Source organism: Eleutherodactylus coqui, chromosome 9 (assembly GCF_035609145.1).
Source record: "Eleutherodactylus coqui strain aEleCoq1 chromosome 9, aEleCoq1.hap1, whole genome shotgun sequence".
NCBI lineage: Eukaryota > Metazoa > Chordata > Amphibia > Anura > Eleutherodactylidae > Eleutherodactylus > Eleutherodactylus coqui.
The window spans coordinates 91,454,795-91,471,544 of record NC_089845.1 but is presented as its reverse complement, the minus strand read 5'-3'; the positions used below and the strand labels follow the sequence as shown (position 1 = coordinate 91,471,544).

General features: G+C 42.6%; 2 protein-coding genes across 2 annotated transcripts in view; one reads left to right on the top strand and one right to left on the bottom strand.

Moving 5' to 3' along the window:
• The window catches only part of SPIDR (scaffold protein involved in DNA repair), a 331,433-nt gene extending 325,572 nt beyond the window's left edge, over positions 1-5,861 (bottom strand). Inside the window, exon 1 of the mRNA XM_066578067.1 lies at positions 5,729-5,861. Within this exon, the coding sequence (XP_066434164.1) occupies positions 5,729-5,743 (15 nt within the window). The 5' untranslated portion in view covers positions 5,744-5,861. The remainder of the gene's footprint in view (positions 1-5,728) is intronic.
• A 2,618-nt stretch (positions 5,862-8,479) lies between these two features.
• The window catches only part of LOC136578664 (ethanolaminephosphotransferase 1-like), a 34,469-nt gene continuing 26,198 nt past the window's right edge, over positions 8,480-16,750 (top strand). Inside the window, exons 1-2 of the mRNA XM_066578860.1 lie at positions 8,480-8,500; positions 10,679-10,751. Of these exons, the coding sequence (XP_066434957.1) occupies positions 8,480-8,500; positions 10,679-10,751 (94 nt within the window). The remainder of the gene's footprint in view (positions 8,501-10,678; positions 10,752-16,750) is intronic.

Below are 16,750 nucleotides of genomic sequence, written 5' to 3'. Positions count from 1 at the left end.
CGGTGGCTAGAAACTAAATGATGCAAGAAAGACCAAACGCTGAGCCAGATCACAGGGGGTGGAGCTAGGTGATGTAAGGAGATGGGAGGGAAGAACAATAGGAAGAGGTCTTCCTCCACCCTCAACACAGACCAGCCTAGGAGAGAAGTATACGTCTAGTAATTACTAATAATTAATGCTGTTTGAAGTCTGAATGTTTTAGTTGCTTATTAATATCTTAGCTATTGTTTCATAGAGATAAAATTCAGTGTCATAGAAAGAAAGAAAGACGCTGATGAAATAAGAAACTTGTAATGAATTATGTGAATTATACCGTCTTAAAAATAGAGAACATAGGGATTTTAAGATATATATATATATATATTTTTGCTTTTTGTGTAAATATCAGTTCTGTGATAGGTTGGACGTCTATATCACTGCTAAATGCTGTTAGTACTGCACTGTCTCTGAGAGAATGTTCTGTAGGAGAGACATGCAAACGACCAGCATCGAAGGAGTGGAGCTAGATAATGTAAAAGTAGGTAATGTTTCATCCTTCTTTTGTCTACAAAGGAGGGGGTGAGGAGCTTGGGCAGTTAGGAAATTTTTTTCTTCTTAAATTTGATGAGACATTGCAGGCAGGATCAGATTAATAATGAATTTGCTTAAATAATATCATATTTCAATATGAATACATGTTTGTGGATTATTCTGCCTTGTTGTAATTCATGTCTGTTATTTGTACTAATATCTTACAAGCCTTATCTGCATCCATCAAATTTTCACCGGATGGATCGGTACGGGTTGAGAGACCTCAAGTGACAGTTCAGAGGAGGTTTGTAAACTAACTGCTCTCTTGGTAGATCCGGCTCATGTATTTGTCTTGATAGCTACTGCAGAAACTCAGCTTTCCGCAGGTCCTGACAAATAGTAAGCCACCTCCAAGACAAACTCCAATTCCTGAGTCATTGCTTAGCACAAGGAACTGGACATCTGACATAGGTGATCCAGGTATTGCAGGTCAGCAATTTCTAAATTTTTAATTTTTAATTTTTTTTTTTGCTACAAGGTTCTGATCTATTTTAATAGAATACCAGCTTGATTATCTAGCAGTAATTGGTGCAAGGGGTTTCAGGAGTGCCAATTCAGCTGGCAGAAACTGAACCACTAGAGGTAATGTTTAAAGGGTCACGATGCCTCATGCGCTTCCTTGTGCTGGAAAGTCCTGAAAGCATATTGGGAACCGAAATGATGGGATCCTTGGGATCTTGTATCGAACTTCACTCGTCCGGTGAGGCTCGTATACACCCCAGGTCTGAAAGTCACCCGACCTTCGGTCGGATGGCAGCAGACCTAGCGACACCTCTCCCTGTCTTCACTTTTACGCACGCAGAGAAACAAGTTCTTAGTGTCGTTCCTTTGAGCCTTTGGGCTACCAGTCAGACGGACCTCGACAGACTGTCTGTATTTGTTTGTATTTAATTTCAGAGGAAAGCAGTACTGTTGGATAGTGCTGCCACAAGGGGCACAGTATAGCCCAATACCAGTTCACCAGATTCATGAAACTGGTATTAGACGCCTGGCCAATTCGCGAGGGCACCGCCCTCTTGTAATATGTTGATGATTTGTTTTTAATTTACTTTTATGTACTGCTGACAGTTACCTCAATGCATCACTAAGCCTTTTGTGTTTCCTCCATCAGAGTAGAATGGCTGAAAAGCCAGCAAAGAGAAACTTCAGTTCTGCAAGTCTCACATAGTGTTCCTGGGCCACTGCCTAGGTCCAGGTACTAAGCACCTGACGCCGGAACGCACGAAGGTGGTAAGTGACATGTAACTTCCCACCTCCCATGCCCAGTTGCGTACCTTCTTGGGACTGGTTTCATACTATTGGCAATGGACGCTCTGCCTCCATGACCATGCAGCCTCTGTACGACTGTTTGGGTTCACGGCCATTTGCCCTGACCCCGCAGGCCGAGTCAGCCTTCTATCAGCTGAAAGTACAGGTAACCGGGTGCACTGGGGCTGCCAGACTATGACAACCCTTTCCAAATGTACGTCACTGAGATGGAGGGACACGCCACCGCTGTACTGACACAAAAAGCGACCTGTAGCATACTACAGTGCCCATCTTGACGCGGTGGCTAGAGGGTCTCCATCCTGCGTCCGAGCGGTTCTAGCAGTTCAGGCACTAATGGACAAAAGTTCTGACGTTGTCCTAGATCACACCATGGTGATCTACACCCCACATGACATACATGGTATCCTGACTCAGGTAAGCCATAGACATCTGTCCCGTGCTAGACAGATCAAAAATGGAACTTGCAGTACACTCTTCATCCAATGTCTCATTTCAACGTTGCACCACTTTGAATCCGGCCACCTTATTGCCATTAGGTGACACTGATTCAAATGGGGGAGTAAGTACAGAGGACCAGCTTTTTGCAAATTCTCTGACTGATGAAGAGGAGGCCTTTTGACGCAGAACACCAGCATGATTACAGCTGGGTTCGCACATGTCACTGACAAACCCCTCCTAAACCCCCACCTTGAAATGTTTGTGGATGGATCTAGATACCTGAATGACAAAGGAAGGTTTGTAACAGGTTTTGAAGTAGTCACACTGAATGAGATGCTTGTACAAAAGCCACTGCCGCCATACATGTCAGCGCAGGAACTGAGGCCTGTACGATTGAAAAATATACCACTACTAATATCTACACTGATTCCAGGCTCGTCTTTGGTACTGCACACGATTATGGACCCATTTGGCGGTCCAGGAGCTTTCTCACGGCACAAGGCAAGCCCATTAAGCTATCATGTTGCCAGGACAGGTGGCCATAATAAAGGTTAAAGCACACACGCAGGGGCAGTCACCAGAGAACAAGGGGATAGGGCAGCCAAGGCTGCAGCTCTCCTAGGACAGGACGCAAGACCCCTTGTGCTGTAAGTTGGATCTTGGTCCCACCACTCTTGTTGATTTGGGATTTGGCGTCCTACGGGACGTAGATGATGTACCAGCGGCTGCCTACACCCACCTTGCCGTCCTAGCTCACGGGAAAGTGCATGCCTCTCGGAATGCCATGGTTTCCGTTGTGGACAAGGTATAGTATGCTCCAGGGTTGGACAGGTTGGCGAAGGCATATGTGAAGGCATGTGAAGTGACCACTGTATCCTATTCAGAGATTACAAATCGATTACATCCAGCTTCCCAAATCAGGCAGGTATGAGTACGTCCTTGTGTGCGTGGACCTGTTCAAAGCCACCGCACAATGTACAGTGGCTAAACTTGTGTCAGAACTTGTATGTAGATTTGGGGTACTAGAGACAATTGAGAGTGACAGAGGTACACAATTTACAGGTTAAGTGATGCGAAAGGTGATGTCAGCCTTGGGGGTGGAACAAGCGTTTTACACTCCATACCACCCGCAGAGTTTAGACAAAGTTGAAAGAACTGAAATGATATGCTTAAGTTAAAAGAAGTGTTTGGCTCTATGCCAAGATTAGACCTGTACCATCCACAGGCCCTACAGCGGAGGTGTGATAAGGTTATTGAATATGTACAAGAACTATGTCGTAAACTGAAAATAACACCCGATCTAGTGTTTTCCCCAATTCCAGACCCTGACAACCTAGAGGGGACTCATTTCTTGCCACCTGGAGATTGGGTGGTCGCAAAAAGACACGTAGTAAAGGCCTTGGACCCAAGGTTTGACGACCATACCAAGTTCTGTTGTCAATGCCTACTTCTGTAAAAGTGGATACATGCCTCCCACTGCAAGAAAGTTCCCGAGCCAGAGGAAAAGTGATGGGTGGGATCCCGGCGTTGTTTGGGTGGGGGAGGTAATGGACATTTTGATTTTGACTTTTGCATTTGTCTTATTGGACTATCTTCTTATTGGGAAACACCACTACGAACGATCCACATGGAGAAGCGATGGACTGGATGGGCAAATATTTCCCACACATGTATGCCCAACCTCAGGAGTGGAGAGGACATTTTGCGGACTTGTCTATTATCTGTCCCCACTCCTGTAGAGACTCTTCGAGACATACCCAAAAATACACCCCTTTAAGTGTCTAATATGACTATGATGATATTGATGTTGATAAATCTAAGATTACTGTATTGTAAACTTGATTGACTTGCAATATCTGATATTATGTCATTTGTTTAAATATCTTGATGGACATAGAGTGCACCATTCCTACGTGGGAACCCGGCACCTATGGGTGACAGAACCAGGAGATAATGGTGGCTCTGATGTCCAAATGAGGGAATGATAGGGGTCAATCAATATTAATCAATAACCTAACATAAGAAAGATAAGGAAACAGTGTAATAAATGTGACATTAGTTATTTGGTTATATAATGTTATGTATTATATGTAAAACATTCCGGAAGTTGCTAGTAGAATTTGGATATAGAATCATATGTAAAAAGGTATATTCAAGCGTTTATTTGAATATTGATTTTAAAATACTAAATGTATGATTAATTAGATGTTATTCAGTTATCTTACTGAATACCAACTCTGTGCTGACTCCCGAGTAGGTGGCCGAACCAGTTTTGTCTATGTGAAAACTAGAAACAATGTGCCCTCTTTTGATGTGCAAATTGTTGATGGATCTTCTGATTAAGTAGGTACTCAGACAGCCAGGAGACAACCTTTATTATCACATGTAATTGTTTTATGTATAGTTCAAACAGCTTTGTTGATACCTTTTGTTTAAAAGGCTTTTGATTTACAGCCCTATTGTAATCTGTTGGAATGAGGGTTTGGTCAGCAAAAGTAGAATGAAACTAGGTATTGGAAACGCCTTCTTTACAACTTGCATATAAACTAGCAATGTACAACAATAAACAGAATTCATTCTGATTTACTAAGTCTGTGTATAGTGGGTCATTATGGTTCTCAACTATGAGTACTCTATATAATATTTCCTCTTAATTTGGATACAGGCAACATTCGCATTTCGGTCTGCGTTCCAGACCCCCCACATCACAGATACAGAACACTTTTTTCGATCCACAAAGCTGCAAGAGAGTATCTTTTTTTTAGCAGAATTTGTAATTTTTCTCGATGCAATTTTGGGTTTTGGATCACCTATAAAAAAAACAAAAAACTTTTCAACTACTTTTTATCGAGTTTTTTGGAAGGTGGAACAAACAAAAAAAATGCATTTGGGCATTTTTAACTTTTTCTTTTACAGCGTTTGCCATGCAGGATAAAAAAAATATTGAAAAAAAATTCATTAATCTCATTATTTGGGTTATGGCACAATTAAACGAGCGAAGCTGACCAATATTAGTTCCGTTTAAACGCGAGCCAATGAGAATCCTCGTCCAGCGCTTTCCTGCAGAGTCCCAACCTGAAGCGCAGCTGATGGGTACGGCGTCCCTGTTGGCGGACCGCGACAAACTATTACTACTGATCCGGAGGATAAGCCTTACAGCTGGACAAAGGGGTTCTCCCCTTTGTAAATACCCTTTACATCCATGCCGAGGAGGGTCACCCACAGAATTCACCCTGAAGACCCCCTTTTTCCGTGTGTTACATAACGCACCCACCTCCAATGCACAGATATTAACCCTTTACCTACTACTAAACTCAGAGCAGCCAGCCTGCTAGCACGTGCGCGCAGCTTACAAGACAACAAGCGGGTGACTAGTGAGTGAGCCGGGATAGAGACGGAGTGACCGGCGCCGCCCGAGGACACGACTGCGGAAGTATCCGCTAAGCGTTACCTTCCCCCGTGGCATCGCGACCACAAGAGCGGTATAACATCAATCTGACCCTTCCTGCCTCCCGTAGTCCCGGGTCACTGAGGACGCGGACGCTCTTGATCCCTGGCGCCCATATCCAATAGCCACTTCTGATTGGTCGCCTGCTGCCGGGAGACGCGCCAATAGGCGTGTGGGAATGTAACTCGCTCTGCGGCTGCGTGGAGCGCGACGTCACTCAGCGCTGCAGGTTGTAGCGGTCAGGTGGTTTATAAAGAACGTCAGTAGAGTCATGATGAATGGGGGAAAATAGCATCTACTGATCACTGCGGGTGATGAAAATGTAGCATGCTAAGATTCTGTTTCTCAACTATTTGAGAATTTTTCAGCATTTCTGGCGTTCTGTTATTAACCCTTCAAGGACTGCCCCTTTTTACCTTCTTCAAATTTTTCTTTTCCTTCCCACATTAAAAAAAATAAATAAATTTTAAAAAAAAATCACAATTCATTTATTTTATCATCCACATAGTTGACCGAGGACTTGTTTTCTGCGGGGCTGCTGTGGGTATGTGTCAGCTGTCAAAGACAGCCTATGCCCACCATGTATGGAGCAAGATTGGATCCCTGTCCTGCTCCATACAAGCCCCGCGCTTCCGTGTCATGAATGTCATGTGCCATTAAGAGGTTAAAGTCCTTTTATGCTGCAGCATCTCACGGTTACTCGGACCAGAAAATATTTCCTGAGGAGGACAAAAAAAAGAAGGCTGTATAAGCATCTTAAAGGAGCTGTGCCAGAAAACCATTTTATTACCATGCTGACCATGCTTACGGGGGTGGGGGAGGGGGTGACCGTGAAAATGGGATGGGGGGGTTCCCATGTCCCCTTGCCCCTTGCCCCTTACTCTTTCACTATAGACCCACTGCACCCTCCTGCAGTGATGTTACACTGAATGCAGCATTGGCTGAACATGCACTGCCACCGCTCCATTCATTTCAATGGTGCTGCAGGAAAGTAGTCAAGTACTGTACTTGGCTGTCTCTGGCAGTTCCATTGAAAATGAATGGAGGGTCACCAAGCATGCCCTATCACCGCTACTTGCAATCTCCTCACTGCAGGGGGTGCAGTAAGTCCACAGTGATGAGGAGGGGACACATTCTCAGCATCTGTGGGGGTCTCAGTGGTAAGACCCCTACCAATCAGACTTTTATCACATATCTTATGAAAAGGCGATAAAAGTTTATTTTGGCAATAACCCCTTTAAGGCTGCTTGTCCACGGGCGTAGTGATACCCCACGGCAGCTTTCCGCGCTGAGCCTATCTGAGAGATAGGCGAATCGCGGCAAATCATGACATACCGCGATTAAGATCCCGCTAGCGGAGAATTGCTATGATTCTCCGCTCGTGGACGCCCTCTGCTTTCTATAGCAACACTATGGAAAGCCTCAGACAGCGTGATTCGCCCGTGGACAAGAGCCCTAAAGGGAGTTTGTCAGCAACTATAAACACTGTAAACTAAGTTGTGGTGCTTATTGTTTTGGTGACGGAGTCCAGAGAGCTGCATGTCATACTTATTCGGTTCCCCTTTCCTGCGGTGTCCCCCAGCAGCACATGCTAACAGCTTGACCCCTTCTGCATGGATGTCTCCCAATCATCTCTATGAGAGATGCGTGTGCAAGCAACACACTGAGCTATGCAGCCAGCCTAGTGACTTTACGGCATGATAGCGCCTCTTTAAATACGCTAAATATCTCCTATATTTTGAAAGTAACATATTTGTACTCACACATTCCTGCATCCTCACCCTAATCTGAACCTTCCTTTGTTAAAACCTATTTGTCACCAAATATGTTGCCCTTTGTAAGCACATTATACTCAGATCCGGTCAACTATTACAACGAGGCCAGCCATATGCTTGCAGGTACTGTAGCAAAAAGGCGCTTACATTTATGGCAATGAATTGGTGACAGCAGTGTTCCGTGCCAGCTGTGCATTCAGAGATAACAGGACTTCAACAATTCTGAATTCCAGGGGCTGAAGTCCACCAGTTAAACAAGCTTTAAAACAACGATTCTTAAAGCACCATTAGGGTGCATTCAGACGAACGTATATCGGTTGGGTTTTCACGCTGAGCCGATATACGTCATCCTCATCTGCAGGGGGGGAGGATAGAAGAGCCAGGAGCAGGAACTGAGCTCCTGCCCCCTCTCTGCCTCCTCTCCACCCCTCTGCACTATTTGCAATGAGGAGAGGCGGGGCGGGGCTAATTCTTGGAACTTAGCCCACGCCCCACCCCGCCTCCTTTCATTGCAAATAGTGCAGAGGGGCGGAGAGGAGGCAGAGAGGGGGCGGGAGCTCAGTTCCTGCTCCTGGCTCTTCCATCCTCCCCCCCCCCCCCGCAGATGAGGACACCGTATATCGGCTCGGCGTGAAAACCAAGCCTATATACGGTCGTCTGAATCCACCCTTATGCTGAAAAAAAAGTTCCATTTTCTAAATCGTTAAACTATTTTAATATTTTCCTCTTTTTCCACCATTGTTTACCAAAGCAACCAATCATAGTTCTGTTAAAGGGGTTGTCCTGTTGCTATACCATTTTTTAAGCACAGATCCAAATGTGTGAAAACAATAAAGGTAGCGCTACTTACCCTTCTAAGCCCTGACGATCCAGCCCTGCAGCCCCGCAATCCTCCCAGTTTTTATCTTGGAAAGAAAACCACCAGACCGCTGCAGCCATGGGCTGTTGTGGCATTTTGGCTTCCAGCACCTGAGCAATGATGCCTGGAGAACAGCAACAGGTAACGTGTCTGAATGCACATCTCGTCATTCCTTACCACGGATGGGTTATAACACCAGACAACCAGTAAGACTTCCATTGCGGCTAAGAGAAACAGAGAGACGCGACTCCAGTGGGCAAAAGACTGCAAAAACTGTGTCACGGAAAAGTGAAAAACATCACCTGGTCAGACTAAGGCTGCATTCACACAAACGTATATCGGCTCGGTTTTCACGCCCAGCCGATATACGTCATCCTCATCTGCAGGGGGGGAGGATGGAAGAGCCAGGAGCAGTGCTCTGAGCTCTTGCCCCCTCTCTACCCCCTCTCCGCCCCTCTGCACTATTTGCAATGGGGAGAGGTGAAATGGGGGCGGGGCTAATTCTCAAAACTTAGCCCTGCCCCTGTCCCGCCTCCTCTCATTGCAAATAGTGCAGAGGGGCGGAGAGGAGGCAGAGAGGGGACGGGAGCTCAGAGCACTGCTCCTGGCTCTTCCATCCTCCCCCCCTGCAGATGAGGACGACGTATATCTGCTCAGCGTGAAAACCGAGCCGATATACGTTCACGTGAATGCACCCTAAACCACGTTTCTGTTGCACCAGGCTGAGGGGAAGGTCAGAATGTGGTGCAAGCACCATGAATAGATGAACCCTTCCTGTCAGTACCTCACTAATTTGCAGCAATTGCAAGGTGCTTTTGTGTCCACTTGAGCTAATATTCCAGTAGAATGATTTAACCCATTAAGGACATGGCCTATTTCAGCCATGAGGATGCAACATTTTTGGAGGGATTTTCATCTCCACTCTCCAAAAACCATAACTTTTTAATTTTTCTGTCGACATGACTATTTGAAGGCTTGTTTTTTGCGTGATGAACTGTAGCTTTTATTGGTACCATTTTTAGTTACATATAATGTATTGTAAAACTTTTATTTATTTTTGAGAGCGGGAAGAGAAAGCATATTGGGTTTTTTTGGGGGTTTTTTTTTACAGTGTTCATTATGCAGCATAAATGACATGCTACATTTCTTTTTTTGTCGGTACGATTACAATACCAAACATTTTATTTTTTTAGATTTTTTTACTTTTGCACAATAAAAACCCTTTTTTTGGAAGTTATTATTTTAACATTACTACATTTAAAGTCCCATAACATTTCTATTTTCCCATAGACAGAGCTCTGTGAGGGCTTGATATTTATGTGACAAGTTGTAGTTTTTAGTTGTACCATTTTGGGGTACACATGGCTTTTTTGATCACTTTATTGCATTTTCTTAGGAGGCAACATGAACAAAAAAAGTATTTTGCCTCCGTGTTTTACAAGGTGGGGGGTAACGTTTTTTGCCGGACAAGATAAAGTGTGTTCAATTTATAGTACAGATCATTACGATGATACCAAATGTGTGGGATTCTTTGCATTGTACATCTTTTTAAATAGAATTAGGTGAAAATGCACCCAAAAAGTTTTAGTTTGTTATTTTTTTCTACATTTTTATGTCCCTGTAGGGAAATTGAACCATAACAGCTACGATCGCTATGACAATGCATTGTAGGACTTCTGTATTGCAATGTCTTATCATTTACAATATCAAATACAAGCAATGGCAAGTCCCGCCACTAGCATCTGGCGCCCCATTGCCATGGCAGCCCATTGGCACTTTGTGATTACGTCGCGGAGATCTGATAACGTCACAAAGGGAGCATGCTCCCTCTATGAGCCCTTTACATGTCGCGATCTACATAGATCGTGGCATGTAGGTGGTTAACAGTGGGGATCGCTGTCCTTACGTATCCCGACTGTTGCAGCAGACGGCCAGCTATCGATAAAAGTCATCTCCCGCTGTGGGATGGCGCGGGCTCAGCTTCTGGTCCCACGCTGTCCATATAACATACGTTTTACGTCCTGTTGCATTAAATACCCACAGCCAGAACGTAAACTTACATCCTATAGCGTTAAGGGGTTAAACACCGAGTGGAGTGTATGCCACAACGAATTGCGGTGGTTCTGAAGGCCGAAGGAGGTCCAACACATTACTAGATGGGTGATTGTAATTAAATGACCATTCAGTGTATGATAAAGACTATCTCCACCTACAATAAAGCAATCCCCAGTAATTATAACTCTTTATGTTATATTGTAACCTTAGACTTTTAATAATCAGATTCAGATTTCTTGGTTATGTTTGTATCATTCCTTTCAGTTTTTTCTAACCTTACAACTTGTCACCTATGCAAGTAAGGTGATACCTTTACTTCTTAAATACCAGCCTCCTGGTTAGTGACATCAAGAACAGTGTTCTTCACAGATAAGATAGCAAGACCTAGACTGAAACACACATTATGCTAGCAGTTCTTTCTGAGCCGGCTGCCTGACTACAGGACCTGCATCCTGCTGCCTGGGGGAGAACGGTTGGGAGATTGTATGGAAGAAACTAGCTGATTTTAGCTCTGGATCCAAGCATCATGTTTACTCACCAGTATATCTCCGCAGAACAGCTCACTGGTTTTGACAAGTACAAGGTAACAAAAAACTTTACTGCATGCAGGTGCGTTGGTCTCATCTATCAGATAGTTGATAGTGCTAGTCTAGGCTCTGCAATTTCTAATTGTTTTATTGTCATATATGTTCCTTGAAAGGTGCTTAAAAAGGTATTCTGCTCTAAAAAAATGAATTTGCAGCTTCTTAAGAGATAATATAATTAACAAGGACAATTCTCACCTTTTTAAAGCCCCCAGCAGTTTGTGCTTAGATTAAGTTGGGACGTACTGCACTGGCACGTAACCACTCCAGCTAATCACTGGATGCACTAGTAATTTCAGCATGTATGGCACGGGACTGATGCTGCATGTGATTGGCTGGAGCAGTCATTGGGCATCAGAACTTCAGCAATGTAAACATGGACCAGCAGAGGATTTAAAGGGTGGATATAAAATATGTTATCCATATTTATGGCCTGTTTGTTGTTTTAGAGCTTGGGATACTCCTTTTAGGGTACTATAAATAAAGACATATACTTCTGTTCTCATATGTAGTCACTCTTCTGTTTGGCTCATAGAACTGTATAAAAAATTGAATTTGTGAATCATAGCATGCTGACTGGACCAAAGCCATAGGGTGGTAGTTTGTGGCATTATTTCTTTACTTATGCAACTGGAAAGATGGAACAATACCTCTGCAGTGCCACCTATTGGTGGCACTGCAGAGGTATTGTTCCATCTTTCCATTTGCATATTTCCCAGAAGAGCATGGATTGCCTTATAAGTCTCCTCACACCTTATAGGTGCTCTCCCTAAGGAGAAACAATACCTTGCCTGACCCATGTCTATAGGCCTTTTACTAGCCAAGCCATAAACCTCTGACATACTGATGAGGGACATTCACCCTGGAACAGCTGTCTGTGCATGGTTATTCTAGCTTTGGCTCACAATTCCCAGTCATTGTTACAAGGCTTGTTTAAAAAGTCTAACATTGACTTGCAGGGATGCTACCTTTTAATGGGTGGTGCTGCAGAGATATTGTTCCATCTTCTCATTTCCATATTTCCCAGAGGAACATGGATGGCCTTATAAAAGTCTCCTCACACCTTATAGGTGCTCTAAGGAGAAATGATACCCTTTCTTATTTACGTATGGCTCACCTATATGGCCAGGCTAGTATATGGCTTAAAAGGTTTGTGCGGTTACTGGATAACATTTTAGTAATAGCACAAACTGTCTAAAATAACAAATATGGGGGTTGTGGCTTGCAGCCCATGGAGTAAGCTGCTCATTCACTTGCTCCATTGCCCTGTGCTGAATATCAGCTTTCCACAGCATCCTTGTGGGTCCCTGGTGACAGAATCAGATCACATATCTCTTCTAGTGCTCCTGCATCATAGGGAAAGCAAAAAAACATAGTTTTTCCTTCCACAAGGTCACAAAATGAAGTCAGCAAGATGCTCACTGACTCAGAGGGCATTAGTGTTGCAGCTTCACAAGTGTTCTCACCTGCTTAATTACCTGATCCTTCTCAGGGAAGCTCTGGTAATTCATCCTCTCACCATCCTGCACCTTTGCTGGAGCTCACAGTGCAGAAAGGAGGACCCATACCTGCTGGACATAAAACTGCTGCAGCTGTCTCGGAAATGGTGACTGCACATGTTGTATCTGATCAGCAACACATTATTCAGCAGAACGTGCTTCAGTATGATCACTCTCTGTCCTCCTCACTCAAACCAGTGTCTGTGAAATTTTTTACAACTTTGTAGCTGGACTTGAGAGCATCACTCCGTAAAGTCAAAATGTAATTGTTCTCAGTAACAGAAACCAAGTAATCTTGTAGATATGATACCTTTTAATGGCTAATAAAAATACATGATGTTATAGTGAGCTTTTGAACCTACGCAGGGTTCTTTCTCAGGCTTATGGAGTAGATCTGAAGAAACGTGCATTTATACATACATATGAACAGGCACAAACCTGGTGTGATTATTTTCCACTTAAATCAATTCCAGAACAGGATGAAAAAGCACAGACATGAAGTGATTAATTTGCACTTAAAATAATAGCAGTACAAGACGGGTAGAGGAGTAAATATGCAATTAGTCTGCTGATAAGGGATGAGAAAGTTTTATGGTCTCTAAATTTGTGTTAGGGGGTCACCAGTGTGTTATCTCTGCTGCAGATTTTTCATATTCTCCAAAAAGTCAATAATGCTATTTTTAAAAGCAGAGTTTTCAGCACTGGAGGACCATACTACTCACATTGAATGTAAAATGGCTGAATTCTCAACAGCTTACAATAAGTTAGTGGATATAAATAATGCCCTAGAGAAGGAGGTAGGAGCACTGAAATTGAAAGTGGCAGATTTGGAAAATCGGTCTTACCATAACAACGTGCGCATCCACAGCATACCTAAAGCAGGGCAGCTTTAAGAATTTCATACATATTTCTTTGTTGCGGTCCTTCCAGATATACCTCAAATTGATCTGTTAATAGACAGAGTGCACTGAATACCAAACCCTAAATATCTCTTCCAGCATCAACTCCAAAAGATGTTACTGCCTGTTTACATTTCTTCCATTTTAAAGATAAACTGTTGCTGGAGGTTAGGAATGTACAAAACCCTTCAGACTAATTTAAAAAACATTTCCATCTATCTGCGGGCCACTCTGGTGAGACGTTGAAAATCTTTGTGCCAGCAATATCCTCTACAAATAGGGTTATCCTGTGAATTAGTGGTAACACAAGAAGAGAAGAAACTAGTTTTTGACTCTCCTGCCAGGCTGACAGCTTCTCCAGGACTGGGCCCTTACTACTGTTTGAAATTCGCCTAGAAGAAAGCAAGCTACAAGACTGAAAGATGAATGAGTGACAAAATCAACCCCTTAAAGATATAATTATATCAGTGGCCATACACCACCTCCCATTTGTCTGGGTTGAAGAGAATGCATAACTATTTCTTCCCTTACAACGTCATTTATTGTGGTTAACTTTTGTTCGGCATTTGTGAGGTTCCTTTTGAGTATCATTACCAGGATGCCTTACTTACTGCATGCATCGTAGCCCAGCAGTGGCATACATACACATTTTGGTTAGGTGTTCTTAACTTCTAAAACCCTCTCCTTTGCATCATCCCTAAAGGGTCATTGCATGCTCAAACATATGTTCGTGTGATGTGATGTTAAATCATGTTCCTATCAGTTTTTTGAATGTGCTTGCAATTGACTAAGCTTCTACAGAAGATTCTGTACCCACATATTGTTAGATGGTCAAAAGGTGTTTCACTGGATTTATATAAATTCTAGGAATGGCCTTCTACATAATCTCACTCAATGTATAAGGATATAAAGTGCTTTTTAAGGACTTCTACTTTGGAAGGAGGCTAAAAACTTGAATGAAGATAATATAATCTTGAATGCATACAGGAATCGCGCCTTAATCAAGTGAACATTTTGAAATGAAGATACAAACATTTCCCATATATTCTTGCTGCTCCAGCAATTAACAAAAAATGAGGGGTAGTCATTGTGGTGAAATTATGTTGTTAGCCGTTTAGTCATTCATGACCCTCGGTGACCCTAAAGGCGAGATCTCTCTATGTTTTTTTGTTTTGCACTGCTTCTTTCAGTTGTGTGATACCCATGCCAGTATAAGCTCTGACAGTATCAGGCATCGTGTCTTTGGTGGCCAGGTCTTTTGCCGTTGATCTGTCCAAGCATTATAGATTTTTTTGCTACTTTGCTCGCATTACATGGCCAAAATCCGTAAGCCTGAACCAGGCCATCTTGCCCTTCAGTGATATTTCGGGTCTTATATGATTCAGGACTTCTCTGTTTGTTACTCTTGAAACTATAGTGAAATATAAATTATACTATTGGAGTCATTTATGACCCGAACAAAAAAAATAAATTTTGGTGCTTTTTTTCAAGAAAATCAAACATTATAAGAATGGGTCTGTGCTGATTTCAGGAGATTTTAACAGAGTTATGTGGACATTTCTAGACTCATCTGCTTCTAGCTTGATAGATAAACCCATTGATTTATATCAATTGACACAAAAAGAAAATTTTCTTGATGTATGAAGGTTGCAACAACCTTACTGAAATAGAGTGCATTTTTTTTTAACACATGCACAAGACCTCCACTCACATAAAGTTTAGGTAGGATTATGCGCCAATCACTCTAATTATTTCTGAAACATATAATAACCTCCCTACAATTCTTTGGAAACTGATTACTTTGTACATTCCTCTAAATACTTGACCAAAGTATCCCCATTACTCCTTAATTTTTTTCATAACTACCCACCTGAAATACAGCCATCCACAATAAGATGTGCTCATAAAGCTTATATGAGGAGACACTTTATAAGCTTAGCAGCTGCAGATGGATGAGAGAAGAATGAGATAAGATCATATCTCTCAAATAATTTTATTCATGAGTCCATTAAACAAAGCAAAACACTGCCAAGCTAGATCAGACACGATACGTAATCTCCAAGACCGGTTACATCAACTAGATTTATATACATGTGAACAAGCACTGGGGACAATTAAGTCCAAGTATTATAGTCAAAATAAAAGCTAGCGCATTATTAACACTGTATCTCAAATCTAGAGCTGCTAACTCTAAAATATCTTATATTTTTAACGCACAAAATTAACCCTTTCCAATCCACTATCTGACCTCTGAAGACATTATGATTTAAGGCTGTACAGCTGCGATGTTGGAAGACGTCTGTTGGGGTTCTCTTACTGTATATTGCCAGCCTCTCTGCTGTCGGAGCCTATCCAATGTGTCACCTCATGCAGTACTGGCTTTAGCCAGCATATAGCGCCGTTGTATAATGACAGAAAAAGAGTAAGCCCCCTAGAAAAACCAGGATACAAATTAGATTGGAAAGGGTTAACCCTTTCCAATCCACTGTCTGACGTCTGAAGACATTATGATTTAAGGCTGTACAGCTCCGATATTGGAAGACGTCCGTCGGGGTTCTCTTACTGTATATTGCCAGCCTCTCTGCTGTCACAGCCTGTCCAACGTGTCACCTCATGCAGTACTGGCTTTAGCCAGCATATAGCGCCATTGTATAACGGCAGAAAAAGAGTAAACCCACTAGGAAAACTAGGATACAAATCAGATTGGAAAGGGTTAAAAAATATTCAACTCTCAAACTATAGTGAATACCGCAGCTGATTATTATACTTCACTTTGTAATCTCCGAGATAACATTCCATCAACTTTTAAAATTTTGTTTCACTCCCTAAGGTGCCAGCGCAGCAATTAGAAATATTATCTGTACTATATCTCTAGCAGAAATCAATAGTGCTATCAAGTCACTTAAACCACATAAAACTCCTGGCCTTGATGGTTTAACATAGGATTACTATAAAGTTTTTCAGTCTGCCTTATCCCCTCATATTCATTCTCTCTTTAACAGTATAGAAGCAACAGGTAGAATTGCCCAAGAGATGTTACATGCCACAATTATTCTCCCTAAGGCCTCATCCACATGAACGCTTTTCCGCAGCTATTTAGATGCGAGAAAACGTCTTCCGAAAATTGTGACCATATGAAGCATTGGGAGAGAGGGAGTTTACTGGCATCCGGCGCTCGGAAAAGAAGAAAGCTGGTTCTATTTAAGCATTAGAAGTCATTCCAAGGATTTCTGCTGACCAGTCAAGTTCCCACTTTAGTGTATTTTTCACACGATACGTCCGTGTGAATAGATGAGAAAATTCTAATTAATCTCAGGACTCTACTGCGGCTATTCTTCAGTGATGCAATTTTTA